Source organism: Anomalospiza imberbis, chromosome 2 (genome assembly GCF_031753505.1).
Source record: "Anomalospiza imberbis isolate Cuckoo-Finch-1a 21T00152 chromosome 2, ASM3175350v1, whole genome shotgun sequence".
Lineage (NCBI taxonomy): Eukaryota > Metazoa > Chordata > Aves > Passeriformes > Viduidae > Anomalospiza > Anomalospiza imberbis.
This window is the reverse complement of record NC_089682.1, coordinates 45,151,592-45,163,013: the sequence shown is the minus strand read 5'-3', so window position 1 is coordinate 45,163,013 and position 11,422 is coordinate 45,151,592. Positions and strand designations below refer to the sequence as shown.

Genomic DNA, 11,422 nt, shown 5'->3' with positions numbered 1-11,422 from the left:
ACTACGGCTCCCGGCGGTTCCCGCGGCTCCGGAAGGCCTGAGCCTCTTTCCCTCAGTTGGAAGTGGCTCTGTGCGGGTACGGTGCATGCTGGGCTCTCCCGGGGCTCTTCCAGCGCTACCCCAGGTCCCAGCGGGGGCCAAGCGGGGGCCAAGCGGGGCTAGACTGTGTGTGCGGATGGAGGAGCTCCGGGTGTGCGTGGCGGGGAGCGGGGGACGGGGATGGGATGGGATGGGATGGTGGTTCCCGGCGCGCATTGCGAGGGCGGCGGGGCCGGGCTGAGGCGGTGATTCGGCCAAGGTGACTCTGGGGTTGAAATTGTCACCTTTTTTCTTACTTAAACAACGCGAAGAGCGGAATTCACGGTTTGTCTGGGTTGTTCTGTCGTGGTTCCTTACCGAACGGGTCGCGGAGCTGCCGTGGGATCACGGTGCCCTCGGGTTCAGTGATTGCTGGAATTTCCCCTCCCCCCCCATGCTGTTTTAAAAAACCTTTGAATACCTCTCTGCTTTAAAGTTCCGCTCTAAAATACATTTTTCTTTCTTCTTATGCATTAATCTTAATAACAAAGGAAATATCTTTTAGATACTTTTCTGGTTTCAGCTCCAAGCTATTTTTTTCTATTTTTTAAATGCATTTATTATGTCTCTGTGACTAACTCTTTATTCCTGCTTTTGTATTTTATTAATGGTTAAAGTAGTAGTGCCATCATGATCCTACAAGAGATCTTGCGGCTTTCCTCCCTTTTCCACTCCGCTGTGTCCATTCACGTGCGCAGGAACATTGGGCTCTCTGCGATTGTCTTCAACAAGACAAAAGATCTCGACCCGGTCCAGAAGCTCTTCTTGGACAAGATCAGAGAGTACAACACGAAGAGCAAGTAAGTAAAGGAAATTGTCTTAAGGAGGGGGCTGATGGCAAAAGGGGAAAATCTGTTGATTTTGACATAAAAACATCAGACCTGAAGGTGGTTGATTTTTGACAATTTGATACTCCTGTAGGCTGGTCTGTAAATATTTAAGGTGTGTTTTCCTGCAACACTTATGGTTTCACTAGTGGGAAAGGTTGTTCTTGCATATCTAATAGAAAATACCAATTTTTTTTTCCCTTAAAAAAGAAAAAATCTGATGTCATTCTTCTTGGACAATTAAGCCACCCAGTTAAAGTCTCTTGCATGCTGCATGAATGTACTGGTATGGTAATTTTTACCCATCTACATGCTCTATAAATAGGGGGGAAAAAAGCTAAACAAACCCTTTCTTTTTTTTTTTTTTTTTCTTTTTTTTTTTTTTTTTTTTTTTTTTTTTTTGTCTGGGGAAAACAGTTATTCTGTAGTTTTGTTTCCAGAAGCTGAATGGAAATAGCCTCCAAAACCAGTTGAGAATTAATGGAATTATTAGGATGGTTCATTTAACATCTTAAGTTAATAAGCAATTCCTTCAAATGGAATCTTAGATTCTTGTAATATTTGAATGAACTGCTGACCAGGCAATGAAAACTATAGTAATTCTGTGTAATTTATTCTCGGGAAATATTCCTGGGAAGGAATTAAGATGCTTCTTAGCTCTACTGATAGAAGATGTGTCTGTCCTTACCTACAAACCCATCTGTGTAGGGAGGCAGATATTTGGTGGTTTTACCAATTCTAAGCATGGATCCTGTGCTGGTACAGCTGAGTGCTGGCAATCTAAGGAGCTACTGTTTTAGTTATCTGATCCTTGAATCCCAAGAAGCTCCTGTTTTGGAGGGGATTTTTGCTTCTTTAGTATTCAAAATGCATTTTCTTGGTAAGAACAGTTAAGCTTTACTAACTGAGATAACTAATTCTGAGACAGAAGAGTTGCAAATCACAGTTTTGTTAGGAATTCACACCTGGAACAAGCAAAACTAAAAGCCTGGAGAGCCTCCATATTCATCAGTGTTTTTGCCTCATAAGACCACCTTTTGTCTCAAAAGGCTTGGATTTTCATCCCTGATAGTTGGATTTTCATCACTGACAGCAGAAAACCTTTACCCTGAGACTCTTGTTTGTGTGTAAGGTAAGGAGGAGGCCCTAAGATGTCATATCTTGAGTTTTGGAAATATTTTAAATTATTTCCTTTGACTGGCTGTTAGGAAGATTTTAATTTATAAGTGGGATTGAAAACGTAGAATTTTCCATGTGAAATATTAGAACTGAGTTGTTAATCACAACTTTTAATGTTTATTAGGCAAGCTGGAGGGCCTGTTGATACAGGACCTGAGTTTCAAAAAGATATGAATGAATCCCTTGCAAGACTCCAACGGGCATATGGTGAGGGGGATCTCACCAAGTTTCCAGAATTTAAATTTGAGGGTGAGTTAACAATCTTACTGAACTCTAATTGCAAGTACAAACATGTTCACTTACAGGTTTTTTAAATTCCCCTTTAGTTTATATTTTTAACATTAATTTTGTGTAAAATGCCCTCTGGGAATCTTGCGCATTTGCACAGTTCACATCCGTTTCCATGTGACTGCTATTTTGATTATTTGCTTTTTCTAGCAGAGATGTGGTCTTCATTATACTAATGATTAACAAAACTCGCAGTCAGATCAGACTATCTTAATTGTCCTTCAGAAAGAAGGACAGCCTAAAGAAAGAGCTCAAATAAAAATAACCTAGGGTCTGTATTTTTCTCATCTTGCCAAAAAGATCAGCAGACTATAATGTGAATATCAGTCTTAATATCATCCAAACTGTGACTTTTTTGATTTTGTAAGCTCCTCTGGAAAGCCACTGATTTCAGAAAATGAACGTAGTACTTAACTTCCTTATTTATGAATATTTTGTAGCTAAATTATATTAAACCTTTTTCTTCATCTGTTTGGATATGACTTCTGTTTAACTGCTCTAAGTTTGTTTTAGCGTGGAAGGGAAAGGGCAGACAACATGAGCCTTGGTGGGTATCTGGCAGCCAGCCAAGCCCAAGCAACCATACTCATCAACTTGTAGTTCTGATCAGACTGTCTGGGAATTCTAATTTAGACTTGGAACACACCTGAAAATGTTTTGGGTTTTGTAAGTATTTCAGTTGGGTAAAGTTGGTATCAGGTTGTTACTGGCACAGATAAAACAGAGTACCTGTAAAGTAGGATCTATGGTTTTCCTTTTTTTATTTTTCCACAATTTTAGGGATGTAATTTCTCTACATTCAGATTTATTTCTGTGTCATATGTGAAACTACGCACATTAAAATTTTACTTTTTTTTGTAAGAAAAAAGAATTTGTGTGACCATAGGAACAGAGCAAAGCACAGACACAACATGACTTTGTTCTTTTGCCACTGTTTCCTATCTTTGATCTAATTTCAATTAGGTTTCAAATTGTAATTAATATGAGTAATTATATGAGTAGGAACATCAATTCTTTTACCTTAGGGATGCTTACTGTAAGCTGAGCCTTGCCCCTAAGTCTTTGTATTAAAGACAGCAGGCATTAGTAGCCCAAATCCCTAACCTGTGTGAGCCTGTACCTTTGACATCAAGAACTCCTTGGTCAGTGTTTGCATGTGGAGAGTATCTTGCTGAGTTGAGTTGAAATTGTGTGCTCCTTTCTGTTAATATACACTGATGATACACTAATGAAAGGGAGAGAAGAGAGATTACTTGTTCTTAGAGCTGTTGGATATACTTGTCCAGTTGGTTGACTTCTGGTTGACTTCTTCAGTTTCTCTGCTGTCTTCTCCCCTATCCCAGGTGTCACTAAAAGCTGTTTAGGCAGAATATTACTGAGGCTTACCCTTGATACATAACTCCCACAAGGTGAAAAAGACCTGTTTCCAGCCTAGTTACTGTTTACTGCTGCCCACATTTAATCAGTCAGTGGGTGTGTAGACTGCAATGCGCTGCTTTAGCTTGCCAGTGTAATGGTTAGTTTTCTTTGAATTACAAATTAATTGTGGTGTTTGAAAATGGAATAAAAAGAGACTAACAGGAATTTTCTCTCTCCCATTCCTCCTGTAGAGCCCAAGTTTGAGGAGACTCCAAAGTGATCTCTGCAGCTTGTACACCAAACAGGAATGTACAGGCATGGAGTTGCTGAAAATTGCACCAGTTGTAATTTAATAAATGTAGTATTTCAGTTTGATTTCAGTGGTGTGAAGAAGCTCTTAACTGCATGGTGAGTGTAGCTAGCTGTGATCATCAACTCTTACATGACAGAGGCAGCTGAATAGTGCTGCTCAGTGTTAACTGCAAAACTCCTTTGTGTGCTATGTTTTAATGTTTAGATATTATAACACTTATAATGATATACCAGGAAGGAACTATTTGTTCTGCTGAGTTTATCCAAAAGGCTTCTGCAGAAAAAAAGTCTCCATGAACCTTAAGTCTGTAGCAAAGCCCTACAGTAGTGATGGAGCTGCACAGTCAAAAGCATAGGCACAAATGCCCTAATTCTACAGTGCATCAGTGAATGCAAAGGTGATGAAGTTAATCTTCCAGAAGAAAATGAAATCTGCTAAAGAGATTGTAAGGTGTGAAATTTCTGCAACTGAGCTATTGACACAAACACTTTAGCTTCTGAGGAGTTGTTTATTTATAATGATTATATCTGAGAAACTACATAAACACTTTGACAGTTAGAGTCTACATACTACAGTATGAATTGCATTGATGTGATTTTTCTTCAGAATGAAACTACATACACTGTCTACAGAGAGAGACTTCCACATTAAACGCTAAAACACTGCTTGAGCTTTTATTACAGGAGGATTTCTTTTGTCAGCATAATGAGTTTACTTCTACGCACTTTGAAATTGTATCAGATTTGCCAAAATCATCTCTAAGTCCTAGTAAATCAGAATTGCAGGAGAAATTGAGCCCTTGACCATGATTGAGACACAATTAGTGATGTCATCTATGAAAGTTATTTGAATAGATTGTTCCAAGCTGCAAGAGTGAATCTTGTATTGCTGCATGTACATATGAACAAAATGAGAAGCTTTCACACAGAACTAAATTGAATAGACAAGTTAATTTGTCTTCAGGTTTATTTGGGCTTTTTTTTTTTTTTTTTTTTTTTTTTTTTGAAATGCCATCACAGCTAGGTTGACTAAATATTGGTAGTTTCTGTTTTCAGCATGTAAGACATGGAAACAATATTTACAGAGCAGAGGTCAAAAGATCCCTTGATGCTGTGGTTTAACCCCAGCTGGCAACTAAGCATCCCATAGCCTCTGGGTCACTCCCTGTCCCCTCCCCCTACTGTAGGGAAGGGAATTAGAAACAAAATTTGTGGGTTGAGGTAAAGCACTTAAATAATTGAACCAAAGTAATAATATGGGAAAAAGAGAGAAAACCTGAGAAGCACAAGTGATGCAGAGCACAAGAGCTAATCACCACTCGCTGACTGATGCCCAGCCTGTTCCCCAGCAGCAAATGGCCCCTCCCAGCCGACTTCCCCCCAATTTAAATACTGGGCATGATGTTCTATCCCTTTGCCCAGTTCAGGTCAGGGTCCTGGCTCTGTTCTTTCATGGCTTGAGCACCTTTTCACTAGCAGAGCATCAGACACTGAATAGTCTTTGACTCGGGGTAAGTACTGCTGAGCAAATACTGAAACATTGTGTTATTGATATTATTCTAATAATAATTAAAAAAACAGCCCTGTACCAGCTACTAGGAAGAAAATTAACTCCCATTTGAAACCAGAAAAGTAGTAGCTGCTTACTCCATATCATTTGTCATGCCAGATCCCACACTTCCTGATATGCCACCACGTTTCCCATCTTTATAGACACACACACATACACCATTTCCTTAATCTACAGACAATCTCTGTAGAAGTCTATTGGATTAATTTAGTCTGTGACTTTTGGCTTATGACAGTCGTGACTTGTGAGTGTCATAAACAGTCTTTCAGGGCAGGAAAGTGGGGGGCTTATGACAGTCGTGACTTGTGAGTGTCATAAACAGTCTTTCAGGGCAGGAAAGGGGGGGTCTAGTGTTGGATTGTTGCATGTTGAAGCCAGTTCTCATTCCATCACTGCTCTGCTTGTCCAGTTAACATCAAAGTTCATTCTTAATATGGCAGTTGAAGGGGAGTTGGGTTCAGATCCCCAAAGCTGGAGGGGTGGAGACAGGTACCATGAGGCGCCCAGTGCAATCATGGGCATGCAGCTGACGTAGAAGTGCTAATACACAGCAATTAATATCACACAATAAACTGGCTATTCATTCAAATCAACTCAATGCACAAACCAGACTTGTCCATCCTCCCGTCTTAATGAGTGTGTCCAAGTCCTCGAGCAAAAACAATCCCATAGATAAGTTTGCCTTTGTCCAAGGCAGGAACAACCCAAACTCTTCTGCAGCACAGTTTTCATATGCACTACAGGAACTTTATTCTCTTCTACAGTAAAAGTTTTGATTGGGCAGGGCCAGCCCACTTGGCAGATCTTCTAGTGCTGTCTCACCAGGTGGCCTTTGCCAATGTGCATCCCAATGTTTGAAGGTTGCCTCTGGCCATTGCTCTCAGTGTAATCTGACAGTCCAGTGGATCATGTCATTTTCTCAGCTGGTGCATGTTACAATATACCCACCCATGTTCCTTGGCCCAAGCATCTGTAAGTGTTTTCCAAGTATTTCTAGTTCATTCTGTTCAAAAGCTTGGTGTTGCTCAGGGCTCCATGTGAAATCATTCTTCTGAATCGCTTGATAAAGAGAGCTTACATGGTTCAGAATATGCGTTTTCAAAAAACACACATTTAAGAGAGCTTACTTTTTTAAGAAATGCATTAGAATTCCTTTCCATAGGATCAGGAGTAAATTCAGCCCTTCCACTCTGCCTGGGAAACAATCCACTGGAGACGGGAGTAGCAGCTTTCCTGGAAGAACCCCTATTTGTGATTGTTTTCCTTACAATTCATGTCTCTAGGGTCAAGGTAGGTCTCCCATCCCAATTCTTCATGCCTTCCACTTGCATAGCGATATGTAACATCATTCTTGTAGGGATACCTTTCCTTCAGGCTTGACAGGAGTCACTTCCAGAGGCTGGGAACTTGTGTCTCTCTTGCAATCACCTTGTCAATGCATGCTTTCTTAGAAAGTGATTCCTACCCTCTAATTCCATTCCGTTAGTCCCATTATCCCAGCATCAGAACAGCTATGTGGTAGTATGCTCATCAGGACAACAGCTGAAATATTTATGTATATCCTGCAGCTCACTCAGGAATAAGGATTGAGTGGTTGCCTCTTGTTGGCCTGTTACTGAAGTTTGTGTAGGTACAGTATGTGTTGGTGGGGTTTCTGTAGCCACAGATTGTTTCTTAACCCTAAAGAAGGCCTGAACCATATGTAACAACATACTGATGCTACCAAAAGGACCAGGTTGGTTTCAAGGGTAGTCACAGGATATGCAAAGTCTTTAAAATTCTGAAATGCTATTGTAATCATCCTGGAGGGGAAGGAAGATGTTTTTCCCGTGGGTTTGCTCTCTGAGGGTAAAAGGCAGTAGATGTAACTGTGGATAGTTTCCACCAGAAGGCTCCCAAAGGGCAGTGGGGGACACGCACCAGACAGGTTCATGACCAGCCATTCTATCATATCACAAGCCAGTACAACACAGAACTACACAGTGATAACCTTAGCCTAGGCCTAGAGCAAATGAATCAATAGGGTGACCAGCAACTATTAAACCAATACAATGAAGGCTTATAGCAAACATGTTTTAACATGCTCTAGTCAGATTTTTTTTTTTTATCTCAACATTTTGAGTCCCATATTGAGTGCCAAAAAGAACTGCCAGCAGCTCAGTCAGCAGCTCAGCCAGCAGCTCAGTCCCATATGGCTGCTTGCTCACTGTCCCACCCCAGCCCAGTGGGAGAACTAGGAAAAAAACTGGTGGGTTGAGAGAACAACAGTTTAATAATTGAAACAAAGTAAAATAAGATACTAATGATATTAATAACAACAATAATATGAATTGTAGTGAAAAGGAGAGAGAGGACTAAAGCCCAAGAAAGGCAAGTGATACACAACAGTTTCTCACCACCCACTGACTGATGACTAGCCTATCCCCCAGCAGCAGTTGGTTCCTCCAGGCCAACTTCCCCAATTTAAATACTGGGCATGATGTTCTGGCGTGGAGGTGGTCACCAAGCACCAAGCCTGTTTGAGTTCCAGAAGTGTTTGGGAAATGTGACAGGCACATGGTGTGATTCTTGGGGTGTCCTGTGCAGGGCCACGAGTTGGACTTCATGATCCTGATGGGTCCCTTTCAACTCAGCTTATTCTATGATTTTGTGATTCTGTGTGTATCCCTTTGGACAACTCAGATGAGCTGTCCCAGCTGTGCTCTGTCCCTGCTTCTTTTGCACCTCCTCACAGGAAGACCATGGGAATCTGAGGACTCCTTGACTTGGAGTAAGCACTACTCAGCAGCAACTAAAACATCAGGGTGTTATCAACTTTATTCTCACATTAAATCCAAAACACAGCTACTATGAAAAAAATTATCCCAGCTGAAACTAGGACATTGATACTTTTGTATGACAAGTAGTAATTTGATGTCCCTCACAGAGGCTGAAATCTTCTAAATAACAAAGGACTTGGTATGCTTGAAATCCTAAATGAAGCAAACAAGGTTACAATAAATAATAGTTAAAAGATTTTAAGCAGGTTAATATTTAGTGTACATTTCAGAAGAAACTAAGGCACTGAGCTTGACAAGAAATGTGTCTGATGTACTGTTAGTAAATGTTTATTCTTTTCTGAGACAGGACGTCTACAAAATGCACTCTACACATAAATACAGGTATCAAACAGCTCTGTTCAGCATCTGATTTTTAAGTGCATTAACAATGATAAACAGATACCATAGCTCTTCAAAGCTTTATCTTTCTTACTCAGAGCACACAGATGGTCTCAGGAAGTTTCTTACATACATACTAGCTCAAGGATTAAGCTTATGGAATTTAGTATGTTTTGTTTCGATTAAGGAAATGGGTGGTGTTCAGGGATCTTTTAAGATTACATCAGTATTACTCATGCTACTTAAACTCCTAATGTCCTTAAACTGTAGATAGTGATATTCAGTCACTCCTAGTTGAAGTTTTACTTAGAACTCTATTCTTTTTGCACCAATCTGAAAAGCTGGAATGATGTAGATGTAGTTAAAGCCCTTGGAGCTGACTCAAGGAAGTGGGGGTGGAAGTAGTAAATTCAGCTTCCATATTTAGTCAAGTCTTTTGACCCACTATATTCTTAGAAGAGTTAGGGCCCAATCTTTCTCTCATTGCTGTCTTGGACTGTGTCTCAGTTAGTTAATCAATGTGTACAAGAATATGCAAAGTATGGAGCAAAGTGCTGCAGCTGTGTTGCACTTAAGACTATGCAATAGAAAGCTGTAAATGCAGACAGAGATAAAGTGTTGCCAGGTATGGGCACGGCAGGAGTGAGGAGTCTGTGTACATGTGGAAAGATATTACAGATCTAAGGAACTTTGAAGATATCTAAAGCTTTTAAAATACACTAGTGAACACAAAAGACTTGCCTTTTCACTTGCAGATTGATAGTTTGTTTTCTTTCTGTTAACAGAGCAGGAAAGGAATACAGGTTAAATAGCGACTTTTCCAGTGCTGGGTTTACCCCTTTGGAAGCCTTATATATTAATGCATTTTTCCAGATTTTCAGTAATCCTTGGGGATTTTTTTCCCCTCCTCTTAGAAAAAACTTACAGTAACAAATCCATTGAATGCTTTTAGATATCAGTCATTATCTCATAAACCACTGCCAAACACCTTCTCTAGCTTGTCTTTCCAAGTCTTTCAGTTACACTTTTTGTCTAGCTCATGACCAAAACTAAAATAGCTTGAGGAATTCTGACTTGCTACTAAGAAATTTGAGTGAAATAAATCCATATCAAAGGAATAGACCTGGCACTGTCAGAAAGTTTCCACCAGTTATATTTTTACAAAACACTTCCTGAAATAACTTGTAGATATGGATATGAGAGCAATTCAATTTGGTTCTGATTGTCATTTGTCTAGTTTGAAGAGGAGACACATGGATAGCTGAGTTAGGAGTGTAAGCTATAACTATGTAAAAAGACACATATCTGTGTATTTGCCACAGTAATGTAATGATTCACTTTCTGACCACCACACTAGTTTCTATTAAGGAAAGCAGCTAGTGTGTAGGATCAGATTTGTCTCAGTGTCAAGAAAGCTATTGCACAAAAATGATGTTAGGCTGTAAAAATCATTATAGTTACTAAATAATCTGAAATGTAAATGAGGCTTGCAGTGATTTATGTACTTGCTTACTTACTGGGAAGAACTTTCCTCTGAAAAAGAAAGAAAAGAAAAGAATTAGCACAAGAACAGTTTTCTTAGCTGATTTGAAGTTCTTTGAAGTAGTTATTCCTAGAATATTCAGCTGTTCAGTTTCTAGAAGGAGTTTCTGAACCAAATGTCTCTTTTTGGTGTAGTGAGTTTAGGTAGAAGAAAGATTAGGTTGCTTTCAAGGGTAAATGAAGCTCCAAGTGAACTCTAATGAGCAGCTCTATAGCCTCTGGTAATTTCAGGCAGCTGACCTTTACAGACCCCAATGTATGGCATCTGTTGTTGCTGTGCTCAAACCTATAGGTACCAGTGTAAAGGCTACAGAGGGGGTTGCTGGATGTCAAGCTTTATGCAGCAATCCCTAAAAGCAAACTTTTTCCATGACCCAGAGGAAGAAGACAGTTAATTTAGTTTCCCTTTCATCAGAATTTAATTGGTCAGGCATTGTTGACTAAAATGGGCTTAATTTTATTTTGCCTTTCTTAGGCATTCCTTATCAAAACTAGGGTGGAGAGGTTCTAAGAACCAGAGTCAGGCTCGTTGCTTTCCCTAGGTTGTTGTTTGGTAGCCTTAAGCAACTGCACAAACATCTCCATGTCATTTTCAAAGTACCTTTTGCAGTAGACGTTGGCAGAATAAAAATGTCTGCACAAAATGTTGCTGTTTTAATGCTCTCTAGCTTTAGTACCATGGAGCTAGAACCTTTATGGAAAGGAGGACATCAGAATCATAAAATCATGGAACAGTTTGGGTAGGAAGGGACCTTAATGATCATCTGGTTCTAAATCTTTGCCATAAGCAGGGACACCTTCCACTAGATCTGGTTGCTCGGGACTCCCTCCAACCTGTCCTTGAACACTTCTAGGGAAGGGGCATCCACAGCTTCTCTAGGCAAGACAGAGTATCATGGAAACACTGCTAAATAAAGACATTTTTTGACTCAAGAAAGGAGTGATTTTATTCTACTTACTTGCAAAGTAACCCCTTTTTTGGGCGCAGAATGCTCCAAGGCCACACAGCACCATCACCAGAGCCACCAATACTACAGCCACAATGATACCGCTTACATTCAGGTCATCTGTAATTATAAAGCAGAAGTCCTATGTTGTAAAGTGTAAAA

At 40.0% G+C, this 11,422-nt stretch overlaps 2 protein-coding genes across 3 annotated transcripts in view; one reads left to right on the top strand and one right to left on the bottom strand.

Moving 5' to 3' along the window:
• Positions 1-236: 236 nt before the first annotated feature.
• Positions 237-4,106, top strand: ATP5PF (ATP synthase peripheral stalk subunit F6). 2 transcript variants are annotated; one of them, XM_068180679.1, is made up of 4 exons: positions 237-363; positions 699-878; positions 2,209-2,333; positions 3,983-4,106. In XM_068180679.1, the coding sequence occupies exons 2-4, from the start codon at positions 709-711 to the stop codon at positions 4,009-4,011; spliced, it is 324 nt and encodes a 107-aa protein (XP_068036780.1). In that variant the 5' UTR covers positions 237-363; positions 699-708; the 3' UTR covers positions 4,012-4,106. The 2 variants fall into 2 exon arrangements, with proteins under 2 accessions (XP_068036780.1, XP_068036781.1); XM_068180680.1 differs by having other exon boundaries at positions 257-363; positions 696-878.
• Positions 4,107-4,532: 426 nt separating this feature from the next.
• The window catches only part of JAM2 (junctional adhesion molecule 2), a 45,926-nt gene continuing 39,036 nt past the window's right edge, over positions 4,533-11,422 (bottom strand). Inside the window, exons 7-9 of the mRNA XM_068180678.1 lie at positions 11,273-11,380; positions 10,289-10,304; positions 4,533-9,546 (exon numbers count right to left, since the gene is read on the bottom strand). Coding sequence (XP_068036779.1) covers positions 9,444-9,546; positions 10,289-10,304; positions 11,273-11,380 — 227 coding nt within the window. The 3' untranslated portion in view covers positions 4,533-9,443. The remainder of the gene's footprint in view (positions 9,547-10,288; positions 10,305-11,272; positions 11,381-11,422) is intronic.

Bases quoted from the DNA above. Each gene is read 5' to 3' on its own strand.
- ATP5PF (XM_068180679.1), top strand. From the start codon at position 709: ATGATCCTACAAGAGATCTTGCGGCTTTCCTCCCTTTTCCACTCCGCT. The intron at 879-2,208 runs GTAAGTAAAGGA...AATGTTTATTAG, and splicing joins GAGTACAACACGAAGAGCAA to GCAAGCTGGAGGGCCTGTTG. The intron at 2,334-3,982 runs GTGAGTTAACAA...TTCCTCCTGTAG, and splicing joins TCCAGAATTTAAATTTGAGG to AGCCCAAGTTTGAGGAGACT.